Source organism: Rhamphochromis longiceps, linkage group LG3 (genome assembly GCF_057381845.1).
Source record: "Rhamphochromis longiceps isolate RC_006_pf linkage group LG3, R_longiceps_female_GT1.1, whole genome shotgun sequence".
Taxonomy (NCBI): Eukaryota; Metazoa; Chordata; class Actinopteri; order Cichliformes; family Cichlidae; genus Rhamphochromis; species Rhamphochromis longiceps.
In genome coordinates, this window is record NC_140559.1 from 46,140,348 (window position 1) to 46,156,894 (window position 16,547).

General features: G+C 41.2%; 1 protein-coding gene across 1 annotated transcript; it reads left to right on the forward strand.

Moving 5' to 3' along the window:
* The first annotated feature begins 11,528 nt into the window (after nucleotides 1-11,528).
* Nucleotides 11,529-15,416, forward strand: shbg (sex hormone-binding globulin). Its single transcript, XM_085399791.1, has 8 exons — nucleotides 11,529-11,933; nucleotides 12,693-12,790; nucleotides 13,036-13,222; nucleotides 13,709-13,870; nucleotides 14,011-14,167; nucleotides 14,415-14,551; nucleotides 14,679-14,880; nucleotides 15,005-15,416. The coding sequence occupies exons 1-8, from the start codon at nucleotides 11,826-11,828 to the stop codon at nucleotides 15,139-15,141; spliced, it is 1,188 nt and encodes a 395-aa protein (XP_085255917.1). The 5' UTR covers nucleotides 11,529-11,825; the 3' UTR covers nucleotides 15,142-15,416.
* Nucleotides 15,417-16,547: the final 1,131 nt, after the last annotated feature.

Below are 16,547 nucleotides of genomic sequence, written 5' to 3' on the forward strand. Positions count from 1 at the left end.
CCGCCCCTCGCCCCTCTCCCCCTCGAGCATACACTCGCTCGCTGCACCTTCTTTTGTTTTTGTTACTGGTGTTGTTGTTCTGAGTGACGACGTTTCGGTGTGTGATGGTACTCGGGCACCTTTTTGGTCCAGGTGGGAGTGTTGAAAACACTGTGTGACCGACTGCAGGGGTGCACAGGCGTCCCCCTTGGGTGTGGTTACAAGCCTTTTTATTTTTAAATGTTTTTTTTTTATTTGTTTTTTTGTATGTTTGGGGTACGTGTTGTGTACGAGAGCGAGCGGCTGCGCGACGTGAATAAGAAAACCAAAATAAATCTGCCTAAGCAGCATATCCCTTGGCAGTATATGGGCCACCTGTTTTGTTTTTCTTTTCTTTTCTGTGGGTTAGTTTCAGTGTAAAATAAAAAGCCTTTCTGTCTCCAATACACTATCTCAAGCCATTCCTGTAGACGGACATGTTTGTGTTTCGCGGGGGTGTTTTTGGACCATAGTTTCTTATGCCATAGTTTGCTCTCATGGTTATCATACAGACCAAAAGCATGCAAATCGACGTATTGTAGTGACTGGACTGGAATCTGGAGGTTTAAAAAATCAAACTAAACAAAACAACTATTTACTGTATGTTTTAGTTTCAATGAATGTGCCTCTGCTTTGATATTTAAATAATTATAGTAAGATGTGGATCTGCCAGATTTCAACTGTTAAAGGTGCCTTGTTATGGCATAAGAAATTTGAATTAGCATTTTTTTTTCCTTGAGAAATGATGATTTGGAGATAGAGTTCTTGGCTTTGTTTGCTACGAAGCTGTTCATAGATGTAGGAGTGTGGCTAAACTGTTTTGGTATCGTGTACATGTCTAGGGTAATACTGTGCCATATAGAGCCCACAGAATATGTTATTGTTATTTTTAAAAGATGTTTTAATGTTGCCTGATGACTTTGTCTTTAGATTTGATACAAAGGCTTGTAGCCACAGCTCTCCCAAAGTCTGTAGTTTCCTCTCTCCGACATTCTACTTCTCCTCCACCCCAACCCCACCCCGTTTCCGTCTCTCTTTCTTTCTCTTTGCTGCAATCAAACAAAATAAAGTATTAACCTGATGACCCAGCGAAATCAGCTCTAGCTTGGTGCTGCGTGTGTTGTTTTGTGGTTGTTCTTGTTCATGTTGATGATGTGTCCAATCTGTACAAGTTGATCAAGCGCCCTTAATACGAACCATGTGTTTAAAGTCAGCAGATGTCTGCTTTTGCATTGTTTGTGAAATGTGCGTTTAATATTTAGCAGATCGGGGGGAAAAAAGCTTTGTTTTAAAGACGCATGTCATCTCTCCCCTCCAAAAACTCAGAATGTATGGATTTTTCTTCTGGCCTGTGCTGATTTTTATCCTCCAAGATTGTTTTGGTGCGAATTGCCCAGTTTGGGAGATATCAGCTGTAAGCTGAGACGTCTGCCTTCTTCTATTCAATATAATGGAACCAGATGGCTCTCGCTTTACTGTGCTGAGAGTGCCAAAAAACAAAAAAACAAAACAAACAAAGAAAAAGATGCATCGGAAAAGCGAAGAAGGAAAAGTAGAAATTCATTCAGCTATTTCTGAGTAGGAGGAGAAATATGTGGGCACGAATCATGAAGTGAATACTCAAAAATCTTGTTATGAGCAGTTTCATCAGGAGCTTTGACTGCATGAGCCAGCTAACATGACAGCTTAGCTGATCCATTGTAATATTTGCATCCTGTCACGCTGTCACAAGCACGATCTCTGGATACGGCTGGCCGACGTGGTTCACTTGGAAAGAAAATATCTGAAACAGCTGAACAACTCGCAGCAAACCAAACTAGGTCACATGTGGATAAAATATGGCCCGAGGTCCAAAACGGGCCCGTGGATCATCTAGAGCTGGCCCCTGACGTTCTAAGAGGAACGTCAGGGGCCAGCGCACAACCATAAAAATACCAATAAAAAGCAGCACTGTGATAACAGATATTGAGGCGAAGGACTGTTATAAGTCTGCACTGCTCAATTTCAACTTAAAGCACTCCACTTTTTTGTAATGATCTATAACAGTTTTACTCTAATGGTAAATGAGGCCGTATTTATGTAGATGCAACAATTCAACAAGTTTTCCTTTGCTTAGTGTGAAAAAAACTTGACCTGCCCTCATCTAAAGGAATAAATCTTCTTATTTTGTATCCAAACATGCCATTTCTAAAAAATCTTTAATCTAGGAATTTTTGTCTTAGTTTCAGTAATCAATTGGGGAGCGTTTCTAATATGTGTCAGTTACCATTGTTTACTTGTGAATAGTGGTTTCAGAGGGTCAGAGGCAAAGATTGATTAATATGATCAACATGGGCATCTGATCAGATTTAAGAACAGACCAAGTGCTTTAAGCTTTATTTCTCACTTTATATTAAATGCATGTTTAAAAAAGACACGTGGACTGTAATGCAAGCCAAAGCAATATGAGCCTTTTGTTTTATTACACTTCTCTAAAAGGTTGGTTTCTTTTGGGGGGGGGGTACTCAGAGAGAGAAACCAGTTTATTTTCTATATTGTGATTGTTTTTAATCAGGGCTTCATATATCATCCAAGGCCTGTATAACAGAACATTCTACTGCTAAAAACACACCTGCTGACGGTGTTTTCCTCGACAAACCCCCTCTGTAGAAACGTTTGATCCTAACGTCCCGACAAAATAAAAGCAAATGCTGAAATCTGCATTTGTGGAAAAGGTGAAACAAAGAATTCATCATAAAGTAAGAATTTACCGTTCACCTGTAGCGTCTCTGCTTAATCATTCGTGTCAGCTTAGTTGGTTGCTGAGAAAGAAACCTGAGCCTGATCACAGATTACCATCACCGAATGAGCACTAGTGACACTCAGTGGATTATCCAGGAACAGCCAGTCCTAAAACGTGAGGTAACAGATGAATTGCCTTTGAACATATTAAAGGGACAGATCACTCCAACATCAAAATGACATGTTTTGACCTCTGATCCGTAGCTCCAATTATCCTTCTAGATCAGGGGTATCAAACATGCAGCCCAGGGGCCAAATCCCGGCCCGTCAAAGGATCCCCCTGCCCCACTGTGCGGCTTCAGAAGGTGGGAAATAAAAATGCTTTGAATTCATTAATAAAGTATTTCTATCTTTTAAAGTTGTTAGGATTATAAAGAATTTAAATACTCTTTGTTGTTTCACACTGAAGGTTTTGTACTTTTGTACATCAGCTGTGATCCCTAGATTTTAACACACGTGCAATGACAGTAGCTCATGACTGTTGGAAAAACAGACCTGCAGGTACGAGTCTGACTTCATTCACTCCGTTTATTTTGTAATGTTGCCTGTAGGTGATATTAACACTGAGATGCATTTAACTGTTGATTGGGACATGTGTGTTTCGTGCTGAAATAAACAGCACTTTTTCTTATCACTGTAAGAAAATCACACAGACCTGGTCCCTTTATGAACTTTGGACCTGTTTCCATCCTGACTGATACGCTCCCCAGTGTTCATAAGTTTCTCCTTTTAAATCACTTTTAAATGAAATGAGTTACTCTGAGGGTAAACACATGCTTGCACCTGTCTGAGTTGGTGCAAAATTGGACACATTTGCTTATTTTTTACAAAACAACATCAATTGATGTTGTTTTCCAGCAAGCAACTTCGATTACCTTACACTGATAAGTAAGATGTATGTAGGTATACTCTAGTTTCCCCTGAGCTGATCCGTGGTATGTCACAGAAACACACAGGTATGAGGGCAGATGGAGGGCAGTTATTTTAAATTCATCAAAAATATGTGTATGCATTTGAATCAACTGGAGATAGCAGCCTTTCCCCACTGAGGTCTTTTAATCTTGCCAAATTGTATGTTTTGCCAGCAGGCAGCGGAGACCACTCACTGAAAAGGAGGAATCTATGGATGGTAAAATGGTAAATGGCCTGTATTTGTATAGCGCTTTACTCGTCCCTAAGGACCCCAAAGCGCTTTACATATCCAGTCATCCACCCATTCACACACACATTCACACACTGGTGATGGCAGCTACATTGTAGCCACAGCCACCCTGGGGCGCACTGACAGAGGCGATGCAACTAGAGGCGGGCGGATCGATATCAGTACCAGTGCTAGTATTGGTATGGGATCAATACTAAGTTATACTCTGTTTCTACCCTCTAAATTCCGTGTGTAGTTCACTGAACATTTTACATTTTTTTGTTGTTTGTTACGGTGTTTGTTCCCAGAAATAAAAAAAAGAACTCAAACGTGCACTATGAATAATATCTTAACCTTTTTTCGTGTTGACTGTTTTATTTATAACCTATAATACATTTAAAGAACAGAAGCTGACAAAAAAAATAGTTTCAAAATACATAAAAATCTGAAAGTTGTACTTTGTTGTGTTAACTAATAATTGTGGAAAGTAAACATCACAATGGTCATTAAAATTGATGATGATTAATCTCATAATTCATGCTTTCCCCTGAATAAGCTGATTTTTATAGGTTAAAAGTATCGGTATTGGCAACACTGCTGGGGAATGCGCAAATAAATATCACCAGTTAACCTAAAACCTAGTTAAACTGGAACACCATTAACACCGGTGTGTGACGAGTATCCTCCGACCTGCACAGTTCAGGGTCTCGTTATCATGTGGAGGGCAGAGGCGAGCAGGCGAGAAAGCTGCTCGCAGACGTCCTGCTGCCTGCCTACAGCAATGACTCATTGGTCACGTGATAGTCACAGTCATGCCTTCTGATTGGTCCAGAATCTAACGCAGACGACCAATCATCCTGCGATGCGGAAATAACGTCTCCAAAACGACAACAACGTAGCGGGAAATTGAAAGGAGAAGCAGCTGGTAACAGTGCACAGTTTCTGCAACTTTAGGTTCTAAGTTAATTTACAGTTTAAAATGGTATCTTTAGAGCTTTAAGCGATGTTTCCTGGTTTTCTCTGTGGACGCGGTATGTTGCCGCTAGTTTAGTGTTTCCTCGTAAAATCTCGTAAAAGTATTGACTGCAATGAACGCTGTATTTATTTTGACATGTTGCTCAAAAAGGCTGTAAATCTGTGACTTAGCAGTTCCCTGTCCTCTCTATCAGCCATTCCAACTTCTTGTTTCGCAGGAGTCACCGATGCAAGTCATCTGCCTCCATCCTCCTCCTCTGTCATACCAACCCTCTACAGATCCACTTACACTACATCCATGAATCTCCTCTGTGGTCTTCCTCTTTTCCTCCTGCCTGGCAGCTCCATCTTCAACATCCTTTGTCCAGTATATCCACCGTCCCACCTCTGCACATGTCCAAACCATCTCAGCCTGAGCTGTCCGTCTGATGCACACATTTTCAGTCTTTCTATCAGTCCCACCATCTCCAAATTATACATCACAGCAGATCTCTCTACCATCTTGTAAACCTCCCTGTCACTCTTGTTGTTATCCTCCTGTCACAAATCACCCTGAAACTTTTCTCCACCCGCTCCGCCCTGCCTGTGCTCTCTTTCACGTGCACACTGTCTTTTGCTTTCGATGGATGATCTCAGGTATCCAGTGGAGCAGAACCACTGGATCATCATAGTGCAGGGTTTTGGGTGACAACATGTCCCTATTTATGTGGGACTGCACTTGTCCCCCTATGCCACACCTGGAGACAATAACCCACATTTTGATTGGCTCTGCAGAACATGCACTGTTCCAAAATCTGTCTTTTTTTTATAATACTCAGGAAAAGATTGTCTAATGCCATACTCATCAGGGAAAGTTACACGTCACTAAAATGTCACAAGCTAGCAGATTATGTTCAGTATGATGGAAAGAACTGCAGAAAAATGAAGCAGCAGTATGTACTGAAAAATGGAGTAATGAAATAACAGTGAAATAAAAGGAATTTATTGGAATATATAAATACTGTTGCGTGAGACCATAAGAACAAGCTTAAGCTTCCTTTTATCCTCATTGTGTTTACCTAGCAAGAGAGTTGGAAGTGTGTTAGATTTGACCTCTGTATGCTAAATAAATCTGGGAAAATGTACGTTTTAGTGTACTGTACAAACATTTCAGGCGACCTCTCAACTATGTTGACATGTCCCACTTCACCCCAGTCACACACAGCGTTTGCCCTACATTTAGTTTGTTGGGATCTGGTCAAACTTGTAGGTGGCAAAGTTACAGAAGATGCCTTTAACTATTCTCTGGTCATCATAATAAGAGGATACAGAAGGAGAGCAGAAAATAATTCATTCCTAATTTCTGTCTAGAAGCAGCACACAAAGAGGTTCCAAAGAAATCTGAGTAGTAAAATAAAAAACAGTTCTGTTAATCGGAGTGGTATTTTTCAAGATTTTTTCTTTTTTAATCAAATGGTCAAAAACAAAACGTAAAAAACATGAAGTTAACTTTTTATCACTGTAGTTTACATTCACCCGAGGGCTCACCCCGCCTCCACTTGCAGCATCATTTCAGACGTAGTGCAGAAGCTGCAGGCGCTCTCTCCTGACGCACCAAACTTTATAATGGGGGGTTTTAACCATGTCTCTCTTAAATCAACTTTGGACAATCTGTATCAATATGTATCCTGTCCTACCAGACGGGATAAAATGTTGGGCCTTTGTTACGGATCGGTGAAGAATGCTTATAAATCCCTCCCGCTTCCTCCTCTGGGATCTGCAGACCATAACTGTGCATCTTCTGCCCATCTATAAAACTGTCTTAAAACGAGAGAAGACAAAGACTAAGGATGTTGACTTATGGTCAGAAGAATCTATGCTTACCTTGCAGGAATGTTTTAAGTGTACAGATTGGGAAGTTTTTATTCAGTCTTGTGGAGATGATCTCGACGCTCTGGTGGATGTTACTAGCTCTTATGCAGTATTTTGTAAAGACATGATTATACCCCGTAAGCGCGTTAAGGTCTACGCTAACAATAAGCCATGGGTCACTAAAAGCGTCAAATCCTGTTTAAGGAAAAAGAGACAGGCCTTTAAAGAGGGGGCTGTTACTGATTTTCAGACAGCCACCAAGGAACTGAAAATCGAGATCTTGAAGGCAAAACAGAGCTACAAAAACCTTCTTGAAAGCAAATTTGCTGCAAGAAATTTTGGGTCTGCCTGGACTTGTATGAAAACCATAGCAGGGTTTCAAAACCCCCAGAGCAGCAGTCAGGTCATTTTAGATGGTTTTAATTCAGACAGAGATTTTGCAAACGCTTTAAATATGTTTTATGCTCGTTTTAGTTCTTCTGATTTTAGCGAGGATATTTTGGAACTGAAACAGAAACTGAGAGATACTCAGCACTTTATCATTGAACTCAGCGATGTTAAAAAGGCCTTTCATACAGTCAATGTGAACAAGAGCCAGGGTCCTGATAATATTAGTGGCCGCCTAATTAAATCTTGTGCTGATGAACTCAGTCCTATATTTCAGGTTATTTTTAACAAATCCTTGCAAACACAACATGTGCCCTCTCTTTGGAAAGAAGCAGTCGTGGTTCCTGTCCCTAAATCTAGTCGTCCAAAAATTCTAAATGACTTCAGGCCTGTTGCCCTCACTTCAGTTGTAATGAAAGTCTTTGAAAAAATCATCAGAAATGTGATTATGAAAGAGACTGAAGGTCAGCTGGATCCAAATCAGTTTGCCTATAGGCCCAACAGAGGAGTGGAGGACGCACTTTTGACTTTGTTAAATCTGATTCTTAAACATGTAGAGAGTAAAGGGACTTTTGCAAGACTTCTTTTCATTGATTTTTCTTCGGCTTTTAATACAATACAGCCCCATATTTTAATTAAAAGACTTTTAGAACAGTTTGAAATCAGGAAAAACCTGGTGGGCTGGATTTGAGGTTTTTTAACTAACAGGTCACAAAGAGTGAGAATAAATGGGATTCTGTCTGACCCAGTGTTCTCCTCCACAGGTTCTCCTCAAGGCTGCGTCTTATCTCCCTTATTATTCATTCTCTATACAAACATGTGTCAGAGCAGACATGAAAACAGGGCCATCATTAAATATGCAGATGACTCTGTTATTGTCAGCTTACTGAAAGAGGGTGAAACTAACCACGGTCCAGTCATTGATGACTTTGTTCAGTGGTGTGAGGAGTCTTATCTCCAGCTGAACATATCTAAAACAAAAGATATGGTGATTCCTTTTAGGAAACAACAAAATGGGCACGCAGTCACTTTAATTAAAGGTCAGAAAATAGAGCAAGTACAATCATATAAATATCTTGGGACTATAATCAATCAAAATTGCAAATCAGTTTGTAAAAAGGGTCACCAGCACCTTTATTGCCTTAGGAAACTTGCTCATTTCCACACTGACCAAAAAATGTTAACTTTGTTTTATCGTTCTTTTATTGAGTCTGTTTTATCCTTTTGTTTGGTGGCATGGTTTGGTCAGACCTCTGTCACAGAGAAAAACTCTCTAAATCAGATAGTGAGATGGTCCAGTCGTCTGATAGGTGAGCCACAGTCTTGTTTAGCCTCCCTGTACTCTAAGCAGGTAGAGGATGGCTTTATCAATCCTTAAAAATGGTTCCCATCCTCTAAGGGGTGAATTTCAGCATCTTCCCTCAGGACGGAGGTTTATAAAAATAGCTTTGTCCCCGTTGCTGTCACTGAATTAAATAAGAACTGTTTTTGATTCGAAATATTAAAATTAGTATATATGTGCCAAAGTGAGGTTTATATCTTTACTAGGTATGTGTGTTTTTAAAGGGATGCCAAATGCTGTCATTTTTTCTGTAAAGCAAATTTACCTTGCCTATGGGTATAAATAAAGTAACCTTGACCTTGACCTTGATGATGGCTCTATCACAGTGTCCCATTATGTCAGAACACAAAATGCCATAACCCTAAAAGCAGCAGCATGGACGGCAGCCATCAGTAATCCCTTCATTTAGATGAGTGCTGATACCTTCTGTGATCAGCTCGTATGTATGAGAGCGTGTGACAGGGAAGAGTTGTGGCCTGTTTGCTGTTCATCTTGCATTTCCCACCTTTCATGGCCTGATTGTGTGCAGCGGAAGAAAAGAACTGAGTTCTCTCTCCCCCTTCACTGCAACATTTTACACACACACTGAGCCATGGCTGGCAGCGGTCAATCAAGGTTCCTGTGTAATGTGTAAACACATGTGTCTGGGTTCTCTAAGGTCACTCACCTGGCCCGCAGTCGTGTCCTTACACAAATAACAACGAGTGTGGAAGATTGATGGACTGATAAAAACACACTTTTTAACTTCTAATATTGCAACAGACCCTTTAAAACCCCCCACAGTTTCTTTCTTCTGTTTGCCTGTGATAGGTTTGTAGCTTGAACCTATTCGCTGGAACGTTGAAGACAATATAATTACACAGCAAGCAAGACACGAAGTAGGCAAAGTTCTTCATGTTTCTCGTGCACGGGAGAGAACCAGACAGGCGCCGTTCCTTCGCTTGACCCCAGTTGCTCTCGTCCGCTCCCCCGTAACACTGCTCTTTTATTGAGGTTACATAAATTCATTAACATACGACGTGTACATACACACAAAGAGTACCTTGCCCGTGTGTGTGTGTGTGTGTGTGTGTGTGTGTGTGTGTGGGGGGGGGGGGTCAGAGTGTGACCCCATAAATGACTTCCCTAAACCTGCTGGTCTGGAAGTCCAACAGTTCATCTAAACAAAAGGCACTTAGCCTAAAACAGATATAGCCACGTTTATCCTACCATAAAACAATAAGACAAGGTACGACCTCTCCCATGCTCCCAGAGTGCTCTCTAATGCACACAAAGTTTGCAGACTATCAAGGATCAAACCTCTACCAATCGACAACTAATTATAAAACTCTAAGCATATATAAGTAGATATTTCTAAGCATAAATGACAATCAACAATACAAAACCTAACAGCCTGCTGTACTTCACATTCACCACCCACAGCCATCTGCATTTCTGCAAACACTGGTCTCAACCAGCGCGGCCTTCCAGCCTCAGGATCGATAGCTTGTCCAGAACATGGCATATATGCCCTCTGGATCCCAGGAATTGTGACAGCAGACGCCAGCGAACTGCAGACTTTTCCACAATCTCTCTGCTCCTCATCCTTTTTTCCTTTTTCCTCGTAAATTTGTACATTTACCATTTTTTTCTCAGAATTTTTCCCTTTTTTCTCCCAAAGTTGCAAATTCTTTGCTATTATAATTGTCAATTAAATTGATAAATTTGCATTTGTATTTTTCTCTCAGAACTTTCTTTTACATTTTTTTTCTCAGGAACTCGAACATTTCTTTCTGGTAAATTAGATAAGCTCCAGTTCTTCTAAAGATTTGTTGTTCTTGTATTGTTTTGTTGTTGTTGTTTTTTTTAGTTTCATATTTTTAATTTAAACCCATTTTTTTAAAAATGAAAAATTTCAACTTAACCTTGAAAAGTAAAGCAATGCAGCTTTGCCCTTTTTACTTTATACATTTGAGTTTTTTCTTGTAAAGTTGACCATTTTTTCACCTAAATGTCTTTTTCATGAGTTTTCCTATTTTTTTCTTCTGCGTTTGTGAATTTCTTTTCAATTTTTGTTTCTCTAAAACTTTTTTCTTGTAAATTTCCTAGTGTTTTTTCCTCACAAATTTGAGACTTTAATCTCAAATGCCACTTTGTTTTTTTCTTGGCTTTACAAATGTGTAAAGCTATCCAAGTGTTCATAAACACTTGGATTGCCTTGTAATTTTCAGTCTTTTAAACACCACAAGACGAAGGCCACTTACTTGTTTATTAAAGTGAAAGCAGACATTTCCAAAACTGGCCACTCAAATGAGAAAAATCTTGATACTTGATGGATAAACAATACTAAACCTCGGGGGAGAAATATTTCAGTGAGATTCAAACTGTCTCTTTAATCTCTTCATGAAAAGGATGAGTCAGTCATTGTCTGGGAAATGGTTGTGGTCTCCTGAAAATAGTTGTTTCGGTTAAAGCCTAACAAACTGCTGAATTTGACTAAGAACAGATCCCTTTTTTCTACAGCACATGTTGTAGCTTTTGAAAGCAGGGAGACATAGATGGTACCATAGTAATAATAATAATGGCTCTATCACAGTGTCCCATTATGTCAGAACACAAAATGCCATAACCCTAAAAGCAGCAGCATGGACGGCAGCCATCAGTAATCCCTTCATTTAGATGAGTGCTGATACCTTCTGTGATCAGCTCGTATGTATGAGAACGTGTGACAGGGAAGAGTTGTGGCCTGTTTGCTGTTCATCTTGCATTTCCCACCTTTCATGGCCTGATTGTGTGCAGCGGAAGAAAAGAACTTTGAGTTCTCTCTCCCCCTTCACTGCAACATTTTACACACACACTGAGCCATGGCTGGCAGCGGTCAATCAAGGTTCCTGTGTAATGTGTAAACACATGTGTCTGGGTTCGCTAAGGTCACTCACCTGGCCCGCAGTCGTGTCCTTACACAAATAACAACGAGTGCGGAAGATTGATGGACTGATAAAAACACACTTTTTAACTTCTAATATTGCAACAGACCCTTTAAAATCCCCCACAGTTTCTTTCTTCTGTTTGCCTGCTGTACTTCACATTCACCACCCACAGCCATCTGCATTTCTGCAAACACTGGTCTCAACCAGCGCGGCCTGCCAGCCTCAGGGATCAATAGCTTGTCCAGAACATGGCATATATGCCCTCTGGATCCCAGGAATTGTGACAGCAGACACCAGCGAACTGCAGACTTTTCCACAATCTCTCTGCTCCTCATCCTAACTCGACCTCCATCTGCACCGCAGTGTAGCTGGACCAACCGTGGGCTGTGGGGACTGAACGCGGCGAGGCCTGGGTCAGTGAATGTGCTGCAGGATGACTTGGAAAGCAATGGCAGGTGCACTACTGCTCACTCTGAGCCTTATTTTGCTGGGGTGGGGAGCTGAGGGCCAGGAAAACGGAGGTGATAAGGTATGTTAGTGCAACGCACAATGCCTAGAATTAAAATGTGCACTCGGTGTGTGTGCGTAGGAAGTATCATCTATATGCACCTTTTCAGCCTTTAATGAAGTCCCTGATTCTCTGCAGAAGCATGGATGACTGTAGTGACATATATTGTTTCTGCACAATTACATGCTACAGCTCCTGATGATTGGAAATATCTGCCTGTATCATTTAGATACATCTTTTTCTTCTAGAAAAATCTACTTTGTTGGCTCATAGGTTATGTTTTAAAGAATAAAAGTCTAAGGGGGAGGGGGGATCCCAACATTTGCTTAGACTTTGCTCAATTTGCTCAGTTTGTGGACGCATCAGCATAATTAAGATAAGAGAAGAAATACTTTACTTTTGTCCCAGTTTTGGGAAATTACTAACACAAAAAGAAAAGCAAGACTTGTTTTTCCTCTTAAATGTTGTACATACACATGGTTCATCTCCACAAGTGAGTGTTGTGTGGTTGCTCTTGTCAATGAAATGCAGTGATGTGGCACTTCATCACCATTTAATAATTTCTGCACACTGCTCTGTTCAGCTTTTTTTTAAAAGTCGAATCAATAACTGAATAAATTTAATCTCTCGGTTTAATGTGGTTTTAACGAGCAGCCAATGAAGATCTCTGAGTGTAAAATACTGAGGCTGAGTTCAATAAATTAGAGCTGCGTGTAATAAAAAGCTGTGAGTAACGACCTAAGTGTCAGTTCAGTGCAAGATGAAGCTTGTGTCTTCCAGAAAAAGGTGCCGGGCAGTTCTACCGTCAATCTGGGCCAGAACACCCACGACTGGAGGCCGCTGATCCACACAACGGTCAACCTTAGTGAGATCCGCAGGTACGTGTGCGATGGGGCAAATCAGTGCACCGTCAAGCCTGCACAGCAGCTCATCTGTGGGCAAGAAGGTGCACATGATTCTTCTGGGATTTCAAATTAAAACGTGACATTGAAGTTCAGTTTTTACTGAACAGGCGTACATGAGCTCTCTAAGATCATTCAAAGATAAATAAGCAGGTTGTCTTATTAATGCACCAATGAGCAGCCGTCACTCCAATTTACTGTATCTTTATTCTGCCACGCAGCATCAAATCCTCCTTTGAGTTCCGGACATTTGACCCAGAAGGTCTGATTTTCTACGGAGACACAAAAAACGGGGATGACTGGTTTATTTTGTCGCTGAAAGACGGCGTCCCTCTGATGCAGATCAACAAAGGTGTGCTCGTCAGCGTAGCGGGCAACCCGAGGCTCAATGACGGGAAATGGCACACAGTAAGCATCCAGTGATCACTTGGAAATCAGTTTGTTGAACTCCAACTGGCTAAAGAACTGCTTTATGTTGCTTTTTAAAAACTCACCCCCTTATGCTTTTCCTTATTTTCTGTCATACATATACATATATCCTCACAGTAGTGGATGTTCATATTAAATATTGAGGTCAGTTTATATGCAAATTATTATGGTCATCGTCATATAAGGAAAACAGCTGTGAGCACACAAATTCCACCCATCTGCTCCTCGTGGTTTGTTTGCAAGAGACAGCCAATCAGAAGAAAGCTGGAGTGGCCTTGAAGGGGGAGTGGCTAAAACTGCTGGTTTGGGCCTGGAGAGAACTCAGGAGCTGCTCCAAGGCTCCGTATGAGAAATTATGAAGAGCTCCTTGAGAGCGCGAGAATGAAAACATGCTGGAAATGAGCATAACAGCTCATCTTAAAACTGGCTAACTGTACCGTTTGTTGTTCTCTTGATGCCACCAAGATGGAAATGAGCAACCAGGGCAAATTTGTAAACCTGGAGGTGGATGGCACTGGCGGGCTGGTGGTGGGCATACATTCCAAGCAGATGGAGGAAGTCATTTACGGTAAACTTCGACTGGCCCTTGGCGGGATTCTGATCAGCAAAGAAAAGATGATTGTTCAGGTACTGTGTGTATTTTGCACCATTTGTTTTAAACTGCACTTCAGCTGCAAATAGACCAGATGCTGTTTTCCTTTCCTTGCACAAGACCTCTGGAAAATAGCTTCTTGAACATGTTTGAACCGTCCCTCCTCTTCCTTTAGTTCAATCCCAAAATGGATGGCTGTGTGCGGAAAGGCAACTGGCTGAACCTCACCTCCCCATGGGTGGCAGAGGCAGACGAGCTACAGCCTTGCTATGAAAACATCCAACCTGGCAGCTACTTCCCTGGCACAGGATTTGCCATTTTCAACACCTCAGGTGGGAACACTCTGCTAAATTATCCCAGATACGAGCAAGTGTTTACACTCCTTTATTCAATAACAAGCTTTCCAGCTGGCCCGGATATTGCATTTATGCATGATATGGCATCTCGGGTAGCAATATTTCTCCTACTTCTAAGTAGGTATTCCTGATCAGATTCAGCACGTTAATTTGTATTTATCAGAAGTGGTTTTAACTGCCTCAACACATCAGCAAATGTACTTTTTTCTTCTTTTTTCCCCAGATTTCCAGATCGATGGAGATCACGAGGTCCATATTGAGCTGTGGGGGGATTTCAGCCAGATGGACGGGACCCTTTTGAGCATCAAAGCTGATGGGGAGGAGCTCATGTTCTCTGTGGTAGCTGATAATAACACTAAGGTATCCACATAAGTCAGATGTATTTGCCCTCAAAGCGGGATTATTAACTTAGCAATGATGTTTGTTTCATGCAAATAACACACACAGATCAGTGTATGTCACAGTTCTGTTTCCATTTGGCATTCAGAACTTCACATTTACCTCTAGAGAAGAGGTGTTCACCATGAAAAACACTTTCAAGAGGCTCCAAATTAAGTTTCTGAAGGATTCGCTGAGGGTGGTTAAACATGAGGAAGAATCATCGGCTGATTTTTCAGTCAGTGCAGGGAGCAACACCGGTTATTTATCAGCTTGGAGAGATGGTCATCTTGCCATCGGAGGCCTTTTGGGTGAGACTGCAGCTTTAAAGTATTTCAGTCGAATCCTGTATTACTGTGCAGCAACACAAAAAAAGGATCTGCTCTGTGTAACTCGTGAAGACGATTGTTTTCTTCATCTATTTTGTCTTTTCAGGTGAGAATGACGACGATGTCGGCTCTCAGTTCTTGACAGGCTGTCTGGAGAAGATCCAGGTCCAAGGGAAGGATTTGGATCTGGATTTGGCACGCGTGAAACACGTGTCCGTTTCCTCTCACAGCTGCCCCGCTTAAACCACAAAAGCATGCTTACACTTTAGGGTATGCTGAGTAGACATGGTGTTTGCAGTGATGAGCACTAAAGTGTTTTAAGTCAGAATTTTATACTTGTACCAGTGAATCTCTAAAGTCTAAATAATTTAGTGCTAAATATTAATATTTTACGAGATGTCTCTTCCACTTTCCCACTTTTAACACAACATACAGATAAATCTGATAAATGTGAGCAGTTTTGTGACCCTGGTACATGCAACAGCAAGTTTTTGAATAAAATATGACTTTCCCTAAAATGGTTTCTGATACATATTCATTTTTCTGGTATATTTTAAGGCACAATAGAGGAGTAAGATGTGTAACAAATAAAACTGTTATGTTATTTTGTTATGAACACCTTTATTCTTCAGCAGAGTCGGAACTCTCTTAGGCAGTTTTTTTTTTTTTTTTGGTAATTTCTTTAAGGGGGCGATCGTGGCTCAAGGGAGTTCGCCTTGTAATCGGAAGGTTGCCGGGTCGAGCCCCAGCTCCAACAGTCTCGGTCGTTGTGTCCTTGGGCAAGACACTTCACCCGTTGCCTACCGGTGGTGGTCAGAGGGCCCGGTGGCGCCAGTGTCCGGCAGCCTCGCCTCTGTCAGTGCGCCCCAGGGTGGCTGTGGCTACAATGTAGCTTGCCATCACCAGTGTGTGAATGTGTGTGTGAATGGGTGGATGACTAAATGTGTAAAGCGCTTTGGGGTCCTTAGGGACTAGTAAAGCACTATACAAATACAGGCCATTTACCATTTAAGAAGTCTCCAGGAATAGTTGCCCAGGCTTCCTGAAGGACATTTAAGGCTGCCTTTTGTCCTGTTCTATGTTAACATGATGGTCACCCACATTGATCATTTATCCAATCCTCTACTCTCGGCTGATTATCTATCAGCTCAAATACAGTCATTTATAACCCGGTTAGACCTCTTAGATCTTTTGCCACGAGGCTACCATCACTGAGTGTAGTCGATTTCCTTTAAAGCCAAATTTGAATTCTAATTTTCTTCAACTTACGTTCAGCCAGTCTTTTCACGCATGCCTCACAAGAACCCACTCGCTCTCGCCGAGTGACTGATCTTAGACATGAAAATTGCTCCCTCTAGTGGTTAATTAAACATAATGTAAAATTCATCAGAGACTTGTGTATGACGTCATCTATCCCATAAAATTAGATACACGGAAAAAGTCCAAATATTACTTATCAACTTTAAATTATGAAAGCAGAAAAGAAGAAAGATTAGAGCAAATATGAATGAAACGCTCAAGATCAGTTTCAGATAAAATGATGTCTGCTCGCTCGTTTCTGTATTCACTTATCGCTGCAAGAAGTCATCAAAATGTTATGTGCAGCTTTGAAATGAACTGGAAGATGTGAGAGGTCGGAGAACACAGAC